The sequence below is a fragment of the Puma concolor genome, chromosome F2 (genome assembly GCF_028749965.1).
Source record: "Puma concolor isolate L17-30 chromosome F2, mPumCon1.1.hap2, whole genome shotgun sequence".
Lineage (NCBI taxonomy): Eukaryota > Metazoa > Chordata > Mammalia > Carnivora > Felidae > Puma > Puma concolor.
This window is the reverse complement of record NC_141684.1, coordinates 38,571,329-38,590,142: the sequence shown is the minus strand read 5'-3', so window position 1 is coordinate 38,590,142 and position 18,814 is coordinate 38,571,329. Positions and strand designations below refer to the sequence as shown.

Here is an 18,814-nt window from a genome sequence, read left to right as displayed (position 1 = left end):
CCTCGAGTTTTCGAAAGTCCCACATCAGACTGCAACCCAATAATAGTTCTTCACGATCTTCTTTTTAGCCATTCCTTTCCCGCCCGCATCAGCAAAGTTAGGCATACTCAACCACTGCTTTGCCAAAGAGCGCGAGGGTTTGTCCACACATTTGGTCAAAATGCATTCCCCTAAATTACACATCCTAATTCCTTTAACTTTCCACTTTTCCTCCAGCAAGTGAACCTCGGATCGAAATTTAAATCTGCCCCCGCCTGCAACACCTCGCTGCTCCTACCTGCGGCCTTCTCGCTATTGCCCTGCCTACTGAACCCAAGTTCCTCTCCCCAGGCGATCCGTTTCCCAAGAAAAACAAAAGTCACTTGTGTTTTCGGGGCTTTGGTACCCGCTTTCTTCCTCCTCATCCGACCAGAGGCTCCCTCCGTACTTCCCCACCCATACGCGACCTCAACCTCCCGCAGCCGCTTTGCCTCGGAGCGCCACTTCCGGATAGCCGGTGTCTCCTCTTTACCGGTCCGCCCACCTCCCCCGCGCATTTCCTAGAGCTTTGTCTTGAAACGCTGGCGGGGTCTGAGCGGGGACCAGGCTAGCCCAACACGAGAGGTCTCCAAGAAAACGCGCCGAGTGGCTGCTACAGCCTGGGAGCTCCGGCCCCGCTGCGGAGTCGAGTGGTGGCGGTGGCGGGACAGTTTGTTTTGAGCACCGAAGGGGCAACACCCGGAAGTGGCTCCGTACCGGAGCTGCGCCGCCGCCGGGGGCGGGTGCCGGGTACCGGGAGGTGGAGGGGACGCCACAGTACTTTTTGGCCTAAGTGTCAGCGGAGGGTGCGGTACGGCCCCGGGGCGGGAGCCGGCCTGGTTCCCGTCCGAGTTCTACGGTGGTAGATCCGGCTGGGTTCCTGGAGGCGAGGGCCTCGTGGGACGGCTGTGCTGGTGAGGGTTTGTGGCGGCCAAAGGGGATCCCGCTCGCTTCATTCTCCCACTCCAGGGGATTCGCTGTCTTCAGTTCAACCCTATTCCTCCCAACCTTCGCCAGGCGAGTTGAGGGGAGTTGTACTAGCGAGGAAGTCGCAGTTGGAGGAGAGAGGCCACTCGTTTTTTTCGGCTTCTGGGAGGAGGCGAGCGGCTGCGTTGGTGGGGACTGTTGCTTTTCGGCCTTTTCAACCCCTCCTGAGAAATGCTTTTTCTTTGGCTGCACCACCGACTCAGTAACTTTTCATGTTTGCCTTTACCCCCTTCAGCTTCTGACTTTGACTCCTCTGCACCTTAAAAGATGCTGGAGTCCTATGTGACTCCAATTTTAATGAGCTATGTGAATCGCTACATCAAGAATTTAAAGCCGTCAGATCTACAGCTTTCACTATGGGGTGGAGACGTGGTTCTCAGCAAGCTCGAGTTAAAGTTGGATGTGCTGGAACAGGTAAGCTGTGTAGCTGTCATTACCTGGAAACATTTACAGCTTGTTTAGGAATTCTCCTGCACTTCGGCTTTATGCTTTAAAAGCTTAAATTTTCTGTTAAAGTATTCTGGGTTACCCTGAAACTACAGACCTTCTTTTACGGAAGTTTTTTTTTTTTTTTTTTCATGGTTTGTTACTAGTGATGGTTTGTTAGAATTGGATTCCCAAAAGGTGCCTCAACAAATAGGAAAACAGTTTCATTGTGCTTGTCGGAATTGTTCAGTCTGCTTACTTAGTTCTCAAGCATTACCGGACAGGCTAATATACATTGCTAAGATTGTGAATGAAGCTGGAAAATATTACATTGCCATTCTCTTTTGGGGAATGGAAGGGTCTGAAAGATAGCAAGAAAGTGCTGCCTCTTAAGTAGGAAAGATGACATTATCTGTGGCATCTTCAGAGAATTGAGTAAACCCAAATTGAGAATGCCAGCAAAATTAAAAACTTTCTTATTCACTTTTTAGGCTTTTTTTCCTGTTAGCTTGAGGTTGGTCTGATGTAAATGAACTGTAATTTAAAATTTCATATATTAATTCATTGAGTTCATTTAGTACTAACATGCCAGGCAACTCTCTTAGGCCCGGAGATACAAAAATTATCTGTGGAAACTCAGAAGAGCCAGACCAACCGCTTTGTAGGAGATAAGGGAAGTCTTTTTTTTTTTTTTTAAAGCGTTAGTAAGGGATTTTATTTTATTTTTTAAGTTAAAAAGTAAAAATATCAATAAATATTAGAAATTCAAATCATATGCAAAAGCTATTAAGTAAAAAAAAATGAAAGTCTACTCCCACTGTCTAGGGCAGTCCACTATTAATATTTTTATTTGGGTGTTTCCAGACATTTTCCTATGCACGTATCAATGCAGGTATCATCATGCATAGGAGATAAGGGAAGTCTTAATCTGATGGTGAAAGTTAATAATTTTTATATTCCACTCTTCCTGTATTACTGAGTAATCTAGAGTTATCACTAAGAAATAATACTCTTGGTTCCTTCCCTTTCTCTCCAAGTTTATCTTAATATCTTAACTTTTTAAAAGCACAAGTCCTAAGTATATAGCTCAGTTTTTATGTATGTATACACCTGTGTAACTGCTATCTCAATCAAGAAATAGAATATTCCCTGGGCACCTGGGTAGCTCAGTCAATTGAGCGTGGGACTCTTGATTTCGGCTCGCATGGTCTCCTTGTAGGATCGAGCCTCCCCTACCATCTGGCTGGAGCACTGAGCCTGCTTGCGATTCTTTCTCTGCTCTTTCCCTGCTCGGGTGGGTTCCCTTTTCCTCAAAATAAAGAAATAAACATTAAAAAAAAAAAGATACAGAATATTTCCTGCACACTGCATGGCTCCCCTTTGCAAATCAGCAGCCCTATCCCTAAAATAGGTGACTATTATTCTGACTTATATATACACAGAGAAATTTACCTGTTCTTGAACCTTAATGAATTGGAATCACATGTGTGTGGCTGTTTTTGTTTGACCTTATGGTTAAGGTCTACCCATGCTGTTGCAGGAGCTGTAGTTCTTTGTATTGCTTTGTAGTATTCCATTGGCTAACGATTCACAATTTATTTTTCCATTGATGTACATTGGGATGCTTTCTACTTTTGGCTATTATGAAGAAAGCTCTTGTGAACATTCTTGTACATGTGTTTTGGTGGACAGTTTCCCTTAGGTGTATACTTAGGGTGTGTGTGTGTGTGTGTATATATTGAACTTTGACAGATACTGCCAAATAGTTTTCCAAAGTGGTTTTATTAATTTACATTCTCACCAACAGTGTATGAGAGGTCCAGTTACTTTGAATGTTTGCTATTACTTCGTATGTTTGTTATTTTAATTTTAGCCTTTCTGGTGGGTGTGTAGTGGTATATCAGTTTAAATTTGCATGTCCTGGGACACCTGGGTGGCCCTGTTGGTTAAGCATCTGACTTGGGCTCAGGTTATGATCTCACTGTTAGTGCGTTCGAGCCCCACATCAGGCTCTGTGCTAATAGCTCAGAGCCTGGAGCCTGCTTTAGATTCTGTGTCTCCCTCCCTCTCCACCACTCCCCTGCTTGCACGTGCTTTCTCCTTCTCTCTCTCAAAAATAAATAGGGGCGCCTGGGTGGCGCAGTCGGTTAAGCGTCCGACTTCAGCCAGGTCACGATCTCACGCTCCATGAGTTCGAGCCCCGCGTCGGGCTCTGGGCTGATGGCTCAGAGCCTGGAGCCTGTTTCCGATTCTGTGTCTCCCTCTCTCTCTGCCGCTCCCCCGTTCATGCTCTGTCTCTCTCTGTCCCAAAAATAAATAAATACAAAAAAAAAAAAAATAAATAAATAAACATTAAAAAAATTAAAAAGAAAATTGCATTTCCCTAATGACTAATGATGTTGAGCACATTTTCATATGCTGCTTATGGGTATTTGGATATACTTCTTTGTAAAGCCTTTATTCTTTCGCCTTTTTAAAAAATTGGGGGGGGCGCCTGGGTGGCTTGGTTGGTTAAGCGTCCAACTTCGGCTCAGGTCATTATCTCACGGTCCGTGAGTTCGAGCCCCGCGTCGGGCCTGTGCTGGCAGCTTGGAGCCTGGAGCCTGTTTCGGATTCTGTGTCTCCCTCTCTCTCTGCCCCTCCCCTGTTCATGCTCTGTCTCTGTCTCAGAAATAAATAAACATTAAAAAATTTAAAAAATTGGGTTGTTTTTTTTTTTAATTGACGTGTGGTGGTTCTCTACATATTTTGGAAATGAGTCCTTTGCCAAGTATGTTTTGCAGTATCTTCTCCCAGTCTGTGGCTGGTCTTTTTAGTTTCTTAAAGTTATCTTTGGGTGAATAGAAGCTCATAATTTAATTGAGGTCTAAGTTTTCAGTCTTTTCTTTTGTGTTTAAGAAATATTTACTGGGGTGCCTGGGTGGCTCAGTCGGTTGAGTGTCCGACTTCGGCTCAGGTCATGATCTCACGGTCCGTGAGTTCGAGCCCCACGTCGGGCTCTGTGCTGACTGCTCAGAGCCTGGAGCCTGTTTCGGATTCTGTGTCTCCCTCTCTCTGACCTTCCCCTGTTCATGCTCTGTCTCTCCCTGTCTCAAAAATAAATAAAACGTTAAAAAAAAATTAAAAAAAAATATTTGCTTATTCCAGGAACATGAAGATATTCTCTTGTTTTCTTTGTGTTTTTTCTTTTGTGTGTGTGTGTGTGTGGGGGGGGTATTTTTATTTGAATCACCCCGTGCTCATCATGATGAGTGCAGTCCTTAATCCCCATCACCTATTTCACCCATCCCCTCCCCCCTCCTCTGGTAACAATTACTTTATTCTTGATAGTTAAGAGTCTGTTAATTGGTTTGCCTCTCTTTTCCTTCTGTGCTCCTTTTTGTTTCTTAAATTCCATATATCAGTGAAATCATATAGTATTTGTCTTTCTCTGACTTATTTTAATTAGCATGATATACTCTAGCTTCATCCATGTTATTGCAAATGGCAAGATTTCATTCTTTTGATGGCTGAGTAATATTCCATTGTGTGTATACACACACACATCGCTTCTTTATTCATTCATCTATTTACAGACATTTGGTCTCTTTCCATAATTTGGTTATTGTTGATAATGCTGCTATACCTATCAGGATGCCTGTATCCCTTTCCCTGATGATGAGTGATGCTGAGCATCTTTTCATGTGCCTGTTGTCCATCTGTATGTATTCTTTGGAGAAATGTCTATTCATGTGTTCTGCCCATTATTTGATTGGATTATTTATGTTTTGGGTGTTGAGTTTGATAAGTTCTTTATAAATTTCGGATGCTAACCTTTTATTGGATGTCATTTGCAATCTTCTCCCCTTCTGTAGGTTGCCTTTTAGTTTTGTTGATTGTTTCCTTCACTGTGCAGAAACTTTTTATTTTGATGAAGTTCCAATAGTTGATTTGTACTTTAGTTCCCTTGCTTCCGGAGACTTATCTAGAAAGAAATTGCTATGGCTAAGTCAAAGAAGTTACTGTTGCATTCTCTTCCAGGATTTTTATGTTTTCAAGTTTCACATTTAGGTCTTTAATCCATTTCGAATTTATTTTTGTGTATGGTATAAGTAAGTGGTCCAGTTTCATTGTTTTTGCATATTGCTTTTTGTTTTCTTTTAGAAGCTTTATTTTCTTTGATTTATCCAAATTTTTCTATAAGTGTGAAGTAGAGGTTAAGATGTACCTTTTTTTCTTTGATAATCACTTGATTCACACCACTTGTTGAACCATTCTTTTTCTATTGAATTGAAGTCTTAGTTGCAAATCAGGTTGTCAAATGTATGTGGATTTATTTTTGAACTCTGTATCTGCTCTGTAGCCCATTAGTCTATTCTTGTGTCACTACCATACTGACTTTTACAGTACATTTTGGTATCTCATAGTGTATTTTGTGTAACTGTTCTTTTTTCCTTGTCATAACTGTTATAAGTCCTTTGCATTTCCATATACGTTTTAATTTCAAATTGTAAATTTTAGAATTAATTTTCCTCCAAAGGGGAAACCCACTGACATTTTTGTTGCGATTACATCAAATCAGATTACTCTGGGAGGAATTAACCTTAACACATATTTTGTTGACATAGTGAGTTTTTAAATCCATGTACAGAACATTACTTGGTGTATTTTTAGGTCCTCAATTTTTCTCAGCAATGATTTGAAGTTTTCTGAGAAGCATTGCACATATATCATTAAACACGATCTTTTGTTATAAGCAGCATTTAAAAAATTTTTCGTTTTCTAAAATACAAGTCAAAACCACAACGAAGTACCACCTTCTACCTGTCAGAATGGCTAAAATTGATAACTCAGGAAGCAACAGATGTTGGCAAGGATGTAGAGCTAGGGGAACACTTTTGTGCTGTTGGTGGGAATGCAAACTGGTGCAGTCACTCTGGAAAACAGTATGGAGGTTTCTCAAAAAATTAAAAATAGAACTATCTTATGACCCAGCAATAAAAACTAGGTATTTATTTCAAAGGATACAAAAATGCTGATTTGAAGGGGCACATGCACCCCAAAGTTTATAGAAGCACCATCAGCAATAGGCAAATTACAGAAAGAGTCCAAATGTCCATTGACTGAATGGATAAAGGAGATGTGTTATACACACACACACACACACATACATACATACATATAATAGAATGTTACTCAGTGATCGAAAAGAATGAAATCTTAGCATTTGCAAGAACATGGATGGAAGTAGAGTGTATTATGCTAAGTGAAACAAGTCAGTCAGAGAAAGATAAATAGCATATGATTTCATACATATGTGGAATTCAAGAAACAGACGAACATAGGGGAAAGGAAGGAAAAATAAGATAAACAGAGAGGGAGGCAAACCATAAGAGACTTAAAAACAGAGCACAAACTGAGGCTTGCTTGAGGGATGTGGGTTGGGGGAATGGGCTAAATGGGTGATTGGCATTAAGGAGGGCATGTTGGGATGACCACTGGGTGTTATATGTAAGTGATGAATCATTAACTTCTGCTGAAATCATTATTACACTGTATGTTAACTTAGATTTAAATAAAAATTAAAAAATTATTTTCTAAGTATGTTATCAGTACTCAGAAATACAGTTGTTTTAGTATATTCACCTTCCATCCATTGGCTTTTCTGACTTGTCTAACAGTTTTTGGTCTTTTCTTTTGGATTGCCTATGTACACAGTCATGCCATTTGCAAATAGTGACAGTTTTACATCTTTCTTTCCAGTGCTTGTACCTTTTATTTCTTTATTGCACTGTGGGGTAGAAAATTAACATTCTTCTTTGTTCCCAACTTCAGCAGGAAAGTGCTCAGTATTTTACTATTGAGCATGTTACTAGCTATAAATACTCTTAAACGTAAATACTTTTTTCTTCCTTTTTACAAGTTTTTTAAAATCATGAATGGATTTGAATTTTATCTAATAGTACATTTAGTGTAATTGAGATTACATTTTAGTACATTTTCTTTTATTCTGTTAATGTGGTGAATTACATTGAGTTTTAATTTTTTAATTTTTATTTTTTTTAGTGTTTTTTTTTTTAAAGAGAGTGCAAGCACTAGTGGGGGAGGGGCAGAGAGAGAGAGGGAGATGCAGAATTGGAAGCAGGCTCCAGGCTCTTAGCTGTCAGCACAGAGCCCGATGCAGTGCTCAAACCCATGAACTGTGAGATCATGACCTGAGCTAAAGTCAGACGCTTAACCGAGTAGGGCACCTAGGCGCCCCACATTGAATTTTTATATGGAGTTTGCATTCCTTGTATAAAACCCATACTTACTATATATTAACCTTTTTATATGTGGTTGGCATTGATTTGCTAAATTCTGTTTAGTTTTTGTTTATTTTTTAATGTTTATTTTATTTTTTTTAACATGAAATTTATTGTCAAATTGGTTTCCATACAACACCCAGTGCTCATCCCAAAAGGTACCCTCCTCAATACCCATCACCCACCCTCCTATCCGTCCCACCCCCCACCAACCCTCAGTTCTCAGTTTTTAAGAGTCTCTGTGCTTCGGCTCATTCCCTCTCTAACCTCTTTTGTATTTTTCTTCCCCTCCCCCATAGACTTCTGTTAAGTTTCTCACGATCCACCTAAGAGTGAAAACGTAAGGTATCTGTCTTTCTCTGTATGACTTATTTCACTTAACACTAGCCAGTTCCATCCACGTTGCTACAAAAGGCCGTATTTCATTCTTTCTCATTGCCATGTGGTATTCCATTGTGTATATAAACCATAATTTCTTTACCCATTTGTCAGTTGATGGACATTTAGGCTCTTTCCATAATTTGGCTATTGTTGAAAGTGGTGGTATAAACATTGGGGTACAAGTGCTCCTATGCATCAGCACTCCTGTGTCCCTTGGGTAAATTCCTAGCAGTGCTATTGCTGGGTCATAAGGTAGGTCTATTTTTAATTTTTTGAGGCAACTCCACACTGTTTTCCAGAGCGGCTGCACCAGTTTGCATTCCCACCAACAGTGCAAGAGGATTCCCGTTTCTCCACATCCTCTCCAGCATCTATAGTCTCCTGATTTGTTCATTTTAGCCACTGTGACTGGCGTGAGGTGATAGCTGAGTGTGGTTTTGATTTGTATTTCCCTGATGAGGAGCAACGTAGAGCATCTTTTCATGTGCCTGTTGGCCATCTGGATGTCTTCTTTAGAGAAGTGTCTATTCATGTTTTCTGCCCATTTCTTCACTGGATTATTTGATTTTTTGGGTGTGGAGTTTGGTGAGCTCTTTATAGATTTTGGATACTAGCCCTTTGTCCGATATGTCATTTGCAAATATCTTTTCCCATTCCATTGGTTGTCTTTTAGTTTTGTTGATTGTTTCCTTTGCAGTGCAGAAGCTTTTTATCTTCATGAGGTCCCAGTAGTTCATTTTTGCTTTTAATTCCCTTGCCTTTGGGGATGTGTCAAGTAAGAAATTGCTGCGGCTGAGGTCAGAGAGGTCTTTTCCTGCTTTCTCCTCTAGGGTTTTGATGGTTTCCTCTCACATTCAGGTCCTTTATCCATTTTGAGTTTAGTTTTGTGAATGGTGTAAGAAAGTGATCTAGTTTCATTCTGCGTGCTGCTGTCCAGCTCTCCCAGCACCATTTATTAAAGAGACTGACTTTTTTCCACTGGATATTCTTTCCTGCTTTGTCAAAGATCAGTTGGCCATACATTTGTGAGTCTAGTTCTGGGGTTTCTATTCTATTCCATTGGTCTATGTGTCTGTTTTTGTGCCAATACCATGCTGTCTTGATGATTACAGCTTTGTAGTAGAGGCTAAAGTCTGGGATTGTGATGCCTCCTGCTTTGGTCTTCAAAATTACTTTTGCTATTCATTGTCTTTTGTGGTTCCATACAAATTTTAGGATTGCTTGTTCTAGCTTTGAGAAGAATGCTGGTGCAATTTTGATTGGGATTGCATTGAATGTGTAGATAGCTTTGGGTAGTATTGACATTTTAACAAAATTCATTCTTCTAATCCATGAGCATGGAATGTTTTTCCGTTTCTTTATATCTTCTTCAATTTCCTTCATAAGCTTTCTATAGTTTTCAGCATACAGATCTTTTACATCTTCGGTTAGGTTTATTCCTAGGTATTTTATGCTTCTTGGTGCAGTTGTCAATGGGATCAGTTTCTTTGTCTTTCTGTTGCCTCATTACTAGTGTATGAGAATACAACTGATTTCTGTACATTGATTTTCTGTCCTGCGACTTTGCTGAATTCATGTATGAGTTCTAGCAGACTTGTGGTGGAGTCTATCGGATTTTCCATGTATAATATCATGTCATCTGCAAAAAGTGAAAGCTTGACTTCATTTTGCCAATTTTGATGCCTTTGATTTCCTTCTGTTGTCTGATTGCTGATGCTAGCACTTCCAACACTATGTTAAACAACAGCGGTGAGAGTGGACATCCCTGTCGTGTTCCTGATCTCGGGGAAAGCTCTCATTTTTCCCCATTGAGGATGATGTTAGCTGTGGGCTTTTCATAAATGGCTTTTATGATGTTTAAGTATGTTCCTTCTATCCCGACTTTGTTGAGGGTTTTTATTAAGAAAGGATGCTGAATTTTGTCAAATGCTTTTTCTGCATCGATTGACAGGATCCTATGATTCTTTTCTTTTATTAATGTGATGTATGACATTGATTTGTGAATGTTGAACCAGCCCTGCAGCCCAGGAATGAATCCCACTTGATCATGGTGAATAATTCTTTTTATATGCTGTTGAATTCGATTTGCTAGTATCTTATTGAGAATTTTTGCATCCATATTCATCAGGGATATTGGCCTGTAGTTCTCTTTTTTTACTGGGTCTCTGTCTGGTTTAGGAATGAAAGTAATGCTGGCTTCATAGAATGAGTCTGGAAGGTTCCCTTCCCTTTCTATTTTTTGGAACAGCTTGAGAAGGATAGGTATTATTTAAATGTGTGGTAGAATTCCCCAGGGAAGCCATCCAGTCCTGGACTCTTTATTTGTTGGGAGACTGTTGATAACTGATTCAATTTCTTCACTGGTTATGGGTCTGTTCAAGCTTTCTATTTCTTCTTGGTTGAGTTTTGGGAGTGTGTGGGTGTTTAGGAATTTGTCCATTTCTTCCAGGTTGTCCAGTTTGTTGGCATATAATTTTTCATAGTATTCCCTGATAAGTTCTTGTATTTCTGAGGGATTGGTTGTAATAATTCCATTTTCATTCATGATTTTATCTATTTGGGTCTTCTCCCTTCTTGAGAAGCCTGGCTAGAGGTTTATCAATTTTGTTTATTTTTTCAAAAACCAACTCTTGGTTTCATTGATCTGCTCTACAGTTTTTTTTAGATTCTATATTGTTTATTTCTGCTCCGATCTTTATTATTTCTCTTTCTCTGCTGGGTTTGGGGTGTCTTTGCTATTCTGCTTCTGTTTCCTTTAGGTGTGCTGTTAGATTTTGTATTTGAGAGTTTTCTTGTTTCTTGAGATAGGCCTGGATTGTAATGTATGTTCCTCTCGGTACTGCCTTGCTGCATCCCAAAGTGTTTGGATTGTATTTTCATTTTCGTTTGTTTCCATATATTTCTTAATTTCTTCTCTAATTGCGTGGTTGAACCATTCATTCTTTAGTAGGGTGTTCTTTAACCTCCATGCTTTTGGACGTTTTCCAGACTTTTTCCTGTGGTTGATTTCAAGCTTCCATAGCATTTTGGTCTGAAAGTGTGCATGGTATGATCTCAATTCTTGTATACTTATGAAGGGCTGTTTTGTGACCCAGTATGTGATCTATCTTGGAGAATGTTCCATGTGCACTCGAGAAGAAAGTATATTCTGTTGCTTTGGGATGCAGAGTTCTAAATATATCTGTCAAGTCCATCTGATCCAATGTATCATTCAGGGCCCTTGTTTCTTTATTGATCCTGTGTCTAGATGATCTATCCATTGCCATAAGTGGGGTATTAAAGTCCCCTGCAATTACCACATTCTTATCAATAAGGTTGGTTATGTTTGTGATTAGTTGTTTTATATATTTGGGGGCTCCCGTATTCGGCACATAGACATTTATAATTGCTAGCTCTTCCTGATGGATAGACCCTGTAATTATTATATAATGCCCTTCTTCATCTCTTGTTACAGCCTTTAATTTAAAGTCTAGTTAGTCTGATATAAGTATGGCTACTCCAGCTTTCTTTTGACTTCCAGTGGCATGATAGATCTCCATCCCCTCACTTTCAATCTGAAGGTTTCCTCAGGTCTAAAATGAGTCTCTTGTAGACAGCAAATAGATGGGTCTTGTTTTTTTATCCATTCTGATACCCTGTGTCTTTTGGTTGGAGCATTTAGTCCATTGATGTTCAGTGTTGTTATAGACAGATATGGGTTTAGAGTCATTGTGATGTCCGCAGGTTTCATGCTTGTAGTGATGTCTCTGGTACCTTGTCTCACAGGATCCCCCTTAGGATCTCTTGTAGGGCTGGTTTAGTCGTGATGAATTCCTTCAGTTTTTGTTTGTTTGGGAAGACCTTTATCTCTCCTTCTATTCTAAATGACAGACTTGCTGCATAAAGGATTCTCAGCTGCATATTTTTTCTGTTCATCACATTGAAGATTTCCTGCCATTCCTTTCTGGCCTGCCAAGTTTCAGAAGAGAGATCGGTCACGAGTCTTATTGGTCTCCCTTTATATGTTAGAGCATGTTTATCCCTAGCTGCTTTCAGAATTTTCTCTTTATCCTTGTATTTTGCCAGTTTGACTATGATAGGTCGTGCAGAAGATCGATTCAAGTTACGTCTGAAGGGAGTTCTCTGTGCCTCTTGGATTTCAATGCCTTTTTCCTTCCCCAGATCAGGGAAGTTCTCAGCTATGATTTCTTCACGTACATGTTCAGCACCTTTGCCTCTCTCTTCCTCCTCTGGAATTCCAATTATGCATATGTTATTATGTTTAATTGTGTCACTTAGTTCTCTAATTCTCCCCTCATAGTCCTGGATTTTTTATCTCTCTTTTTCTCAGCTTCCTCTTTTTCCATAATTTTATCTTCTCACTCACCTTTTCTCTCCTCTGCCTCTTCAATCCGAGCTGTGGTCACATACATTTTATTTTGCAGCTCATTTATAGCAGTTTTTAGCTCCTCCTGACTGTTTGTTAGTCCCTTGATCTCTGTAGTAATAGATTCTCTGCTGTCCTCTATACTTTTTTCAAGTCCAGCGATTAATTTTATGACTATTATTTTAAATTCATTTTCTGTACATTGCTTAAATCGCTTTTGATCAGTTCGTTAGCTGTTGCTACTCCCTGGAGTTTCTTTTGAGGAGAATTCCTCTGTTTCGTCATTTTGGGTAGTCTCTGGGGTGGCGGGGAACTGCAGGGCTCTTCCCCTGTGCTGTCTGGAGTGACTTGAGTTGGTGGGCGGGGCTGCAGTCAGACCTGATATCTTCCCCCAGCCCACTGCCAGGGCCAGTCAGACTGGTGTGTACCTTCTCTCCCAGGGGCAGGTCTCACTGTGGAGTGGTGTGGCCCCTGTCTGGGCTACTTACATACTGCCAGGCTTGTGGTGCTGGTTCGATGGGTAATGGCGTATTAGCTGGGGTGGATTGGCAAGGTGCACAGGGTCGGGAGGGGGAGGCTCAGCTCGCTTTGCCTTCGGTGATCCCCTTTGGGAGGGCCCTGTGGCACCGGGAGGGAGTCAGACCTGCCACCGGAGGGATGGATCCTCAGAAGCACAGTGTTGGGTGTTTGCGTGGTGCAAGCAAGTTCTCTGTCGGGAACTGGTTCCCTTTGGGATTTTGGCTGGGGGATGGGCAAGGGAAATGGTGCTGGCCAGCGCCTTTGTTCCCCGCCAAGCTGAGCCGTGTCCTCCGGGACTCAACAACTCTCCCTCCCACTGTCCTCTAGCCCTCCCGCTCTTGGAGCAGAGCTGTTGACTTATAACATTCCAGATGTTAAGTTCCGCTGGCTGTCAGAACTCACTCTGTCTGACCCCTCCGCTTTTGCAAGCCAGACTCAGGGGCTCTGCCTTGCCCGGAGGGCTGCCCCTCCACTGCCCCGGCTCCCTCCCGTCAGTCCGGGTAGTGCGCACCGCCTCCCCACCCTTCCTACCCTCTTTTGGGGGCCTCTCGTCTATGCTTGGCTCCGGAGAGTCTGTTCTGCTAGTCTTCTGGTGGTTTTCTGGGTTATTTAGGCAGATGTGGGTGGAATCTAAGTGGTCAGCGGACGCGGTGAGCCCAGCGTCCTCCTACGCTGCCATCTTCTGATTAATATCACTTGAGGGAGACTTTAAAGTAACATTCAGAAGGCTATTCACTGGACCTCTTTGACCTTGGCCGCAGCAACTTCTTTCTAGATATGTCTCTTTATCATTTCTTACTGGGTTGTGAAATATAGTGATCAGATGTCCAAGTTTGGTTCATAGAACAGCACTGGGTTAATGGCCTCCATTGTTTGGTCAGGGCGGGCCTGTCTTTGTTTATTTTTGACAGAGAGCATGAGCAGGGGAGTGATAGAGAGGAAAGGGTACTGAGGATCCTAAGCGGGCTCTGTCTGACAGCAGAGAGTCTCATGTAGGGCTCAAACTCAATAACTGTGACATCATGACGTGAACTGAAGTTGGATGCTCAACCTACTGAGCCACCCAGGTGCTCCAGTTTTGTTTTTTTTTTTTTTTTAAAGTTTATTTATTGTGAGAGAGAGCAGGGGAGGGGCAGAGAGAGGAAGAGAGAGATTGAGAATCCCAAGCAGGCTCGGGGCTGCCAGTGCAGAGCTCTCTCACACAAATTGTGAGATCGTGACCTGAGTCAAGATTAAGAGTTGGACGCTGAACTGACTGAACCACCCAGGCACCCTTTTTATTTAGTTTTGTATCAGTTATGCTTATAAATGATTGTGGTCTGTGATTTCTCTTTTCTTGTAATGTCCTTATCCGGTTTTGATTATCATAGATTTATTGATTCCACTAAATTATTTGCAAAGAAGTTCCTCTTTTTATAATATGAGTCTATGTAAGATATTTTTCCATTTTGGTAAAATATACATGCCAAAATTTACCATTTTAGCCATTTTTTATTGTATGGTTCTGTGGCATCGATAACACTTACATTGTCGTACAGCCATTACTTTTTCAGTTTCCCAAACTGAACCTCTAGATCCATTGAGCCACTAACTCCCTGTTCTCTTTTACCAGCCCCTGGTAGGCAACCACCTAGAATGGCAACCACCATTCTTTTGTTTTTATGAACTTATGAACTTTGACTACTCTTAACCTTACAAATGGAAACTTGCAATATTTATCCTTTTATGACTGGCTTATTTAACTTATTAGCATGACGTGTTCAAGGTTCGTTCATGTTGTAGCATGTATAGAATTTCCTTCCTTTTTAAGACTGAATAATCTTAATATTCCGTCCATTAATAATAATGGACTTAATAGTCCATTGTATATACCAGATTTTGTTCATTCATCCATTGATGTACATTTGGGTTGCTTCTGCCTTTTGGCTGTTGTGAGTAATGCTGCTGCAAACATGGATGTACAAATACCTATTTTTCGTCCCTTTTTGTTTTGGATATATACTCGAAAGTGGAATTGCTAGATTGTATAGAAATTCTGTGTTTAAATTTTTGAGGAGTGCCTGGGTGGCTCGGTCAGTTTAGTGTCCAACTCTTGTTTTCAGCTCAGGTCATGATCTCATGGCTGTGAGAGCTGGGCCCTGTGTTGGGCTCCGTGCTGGGTGTGGAGCCTGCTTAAGATTCTCTCTCTCCCTCTCCCTGTCTGCCCCTCCCCTCCTCATTTTCTCTCTCTCTCAAAAAAAATAAATAAATAAAAATAAATTTTTGTGCAATTGCCATACTATTCTCCACAGTGGCCATACCATTTTTCATCCCTGTCAGCAATGTACAAGGGCGCTAGTTGCTCACTGTCTTCACCAACACTTGTTGTTTTTGACTTTTTTTTTTTTTTTTGATTACAGCCATCCTAATGGGTGTGACATGGTGTTTCATTGTGGTTTTGATTTGCATTTTCATAATGCTTGCTGTTGAACATCTTTTCATGTGCTTAATTTGCTATGTGTATATTTTTGGAGAAATGTCTATTCAAGTGTTCTGCTCATATTTAAAATTGTGCTTTTTTTTGTTGTTGTTATTGGGTTGTAGGAATTATTTATATGTTCTGATTACCAGTCCCTTATCAGAAACATGATTCATGAATATTTTCTCCCATTGTGGGTTGCCTTCAAGTCTATTGATACTGTCTTTCGATGAAAAGTTTTATTTTTTTTTAATTTTTTTTTTTTCAACGTTTATTTATTTTTGGGACAGAGAGAGACAGAGCATGAATGGGGGAGGGGCAGAGAGAGAGGGAGACACAGAATCTGAAACAGGCTCCAGGCTCTGAGCCATCAGCCCAGAGCCCGACGCGGGGCTCGAACTCACGGACTGCGAGATCGTGACCTGGCTGAAGTCGGACGCTTAACCGACTGCGCCACCCAGGCGCCCCTCGATGAAAAGTTTTAAATTTTGATGAAGTCCAACATATTTTTCTTTTGATGCCTGGGCTTTGGGTGTCCTATCTAAGAAATTATTGTCAAGTGCAGTGTCATGAAGCTTTTTGTTTTCTTGGAGCTTTATAGTTGTAGCTTTCCATTTAAGTCTTCGATTCATCTTGAATTAGATCTTTATACCATATACAAAAATTCACTTCATTTGTTTCTATAAATCCAGTTTTACCAACACCATTTGTTGAAGTCCTTTCCCCATTGAATGGTCTTGGCACCCTTGAAGATCACCTGGCCATAGATTTGAGGGTTTATTTCTGGGCTTTCAATACAGTTCCCTTGGTGGTTTGTATGTTTGTCATTATATCAGTATCACTATTTTTGGTTACCATAACTTTGTAGTAAGTTTTGAAATCAGGAAGTGTGTAATCTCCAACTTTGTTCTTCTGTAAGTTTTTTAAATGTTAGGGAAAATGAGTCATGGTGTCGTGGGTCAGGAGTTTTCTCAGTTTGGAAAGTTTTAAATTCTTGATTTATTTTCTTTACAAGATCTAGGACTTTTTAGATTTTTCATCTTTTTTTAGTTTTGGTTCTGCTTTTCAGTGAATTTCTCCATTTCTTCAAAATCAGAGATCAGCAAACAATGGGCCCACTTTTTAAAGTAACATTTTATTGGAGCACAGCTGTTTTCATTTGCTTACATATTATCTGTGGCTGCTTTTGCAAACTAAAATGGCAGACGTGAGTAGATAGGACAGAGGGTGCATGGCTTGCAAACACTTAAAATATTTGCTATCTGGGCCTTACTGAAAAAGTTTCCCAGCCCCTGATCAAAATTGTCATATGTAAAACCATAGAGTTGGCTTTTTGGTCCAGTTTAAAGTTGACTCATTTTTAAAAAAATATCTAGGATCTGTTGTGATATCCTTTTTTCCTTTGTGATACTGGTGATTTGCATTTTCTTCATCAGTATTGCTGGAATTTTATTAATTTTATCTGCATAGAACTAACTTCGTTTTTTCTAATTTTCTTTTTTCTGCTGTCTTTTGTCATGGAATTTTTTATTTTGGCATTTGTTTTCCATTCCACTTTCTTTGGAGTTGATCTTCTGTTGTTTTCTCTAGCGCCTGAGATGAAAACTTTGGTCATTGAGTTTTTTTTTTTTTTTCTTCTTCTACCTTTTTCTGTTGAAATATATGCATTTAATGCTATAGACTTTTTTCCCTTTACCATCTATTTAGCGTTACATAACAGAGTTTTGTGTTTTTCATTATTCAAAAAATTTTTAATTTCCATTTTGACTTTGATCCATGGGTTATTTAGAAGTGTGTTGCTTAATTTCCAAACCTTTGGGGAATTGCTAATTATCTTTGTTACTGATTTCTAATTTAATTCCAGTGTTGTCAGCATAGTCTCTATATCAGGTTAATCCATTATACTTTATGAATTATTGTATGGTCTGGTTTTGTAATTGTTCCATGTACAGGTGATTAAAAAGTGTGTATTCTGCAGTTGTTGCTGTATTTTTCCATAAATGTCATTTACTTCAAATTGGTTAATGAGTTCTTAAAATCTTGTAAATCCATGTGGATTTTCATGTGTGCTTGTTCTATCAGTTAGAGAGGTATGTTAACATCTCCAACTATGATTATGTATTTATCTATTTTTCTTCTTAGTTTTGTCAACTTCCACCTTGTATATCTAGAAATTAAGTGTACACAAATTTAAGTGATCTCTTATTTTTCAACATACTTAAGAACCATTCTGAAATGTGTCCATCTTTCATGCTAGTCATTCTTGCTTTAGTCTTTTTAATCATACTGTTTTAAGAATTGCTTCAGTTGCTTACCCTAAAGGTTACAAAATGCATATTTGACTTATTAGAGTCTTAATACTTTTACCATTTCCTGAACAATCTTAGAACAGTTTGACTGCATATGCCCTCCCACTTCCCTGCCTATTGTGGTCTTTTTTTTTTTTCTTGTTTAGTTTGGGTTAACTTATTTAGTTTACCTCGGTTTAGCTTGTTTTCCTACTATTTCAGGTAGAAGTGTAGGTTATTGGTTTGAGGTAGTTCTTATAGGCATTTACAGCTACAAATGTCTTTAGCTGCATCCCATAAATTTTTGTTTTTTTTTTTTTTTTTTTTTTTTTTTTTTTTTTTTTTTTTTTTTAAATTTTTTTTTTTCAACGTTTTATTTTATTTTTGGGACAGAGAGAGACAGAGCATGAACGGGGGAGGGGCAGAGAGAGAGGGAGACACAGAATCGGAAACAGGCTCCAGGCTCTGAGCCATCAGCCCAGAGCCTGACGCGGGGCTCGAACTCCCGGACCGCGAGATCGTGACCTGGCTGAAGTCGGACGCTTAACCGACTGCGCCACCCAGGCGCCCCTCCCATAAATTTTTGTATGTTGTATGTTCATATAGCACAGATGCTTTCTGATTTTCCTTGAAATGAATGTGTATTTTTGCATTTGCTAGATGGAGTGGTTAATAGATTGCAGGCTTAATTGGTTGATAGTATTGTTCAAGTGTTCCATATCTGGATTGATTTTTTTCTTTCTATTGTGAGTGATTATTAAAGTCTACGATTGTTAAACTATTTTTCTTTTCTTTTTACTTTTGTTTGTTTTTGTTTTATGTATTTTGGGGTTCTGTTGCTATGCTCACATCTGTTTTACAGACCCCTGTATCATTATCAAGTATCTTGTGTTATCTTTAATAATTTTTTTCTCAAAGTCTGTTTTGTTTGATAAAATGTAATTACTCCAGCTGTACTGTGGTTGCTGTTTGCATTATACATATATGAATATATATGTATATTTGTAGGTTATATATGAGTATATGTGAATATATATATGAGTATATATATGTATATGTGAGTATATATATGAATATATATATTTTT

General features: G+C 39.8%; 1 protein-coding gene across 7 annotated transcripts in view; it reads left to right on the top strand.

The window, feature by feature from the left end:
* The first annotated feature begins 516 nt into the window (after positions 1-516).
* Positions 517-18,814, top strand: part of VPS13B (vacuolar protein sorting 13 homolog B) — an 822,593-nt gene continuing 804,295 nt past the window's right edge. For 4 of the 7 annotated variants that reach the window (XM_086696043.1, XM_086696044.1, XM_086696041.1 and 1 more), the window contains exons 1-2: positions 518-798; positions 1,232-1,419. In XM_086696043.1, coding sequence (XP_086552169.1) covers positions 1,273-1,419 — 147 coding nt within the window. In that variant the 5' untranslated portion in view covers positions 518-798; positions 1,232-1,272. The other 3 variants (XM_086696045.1, XM_086696042.1, XM_025922668.2) reach the window with 3 other exon arrangements.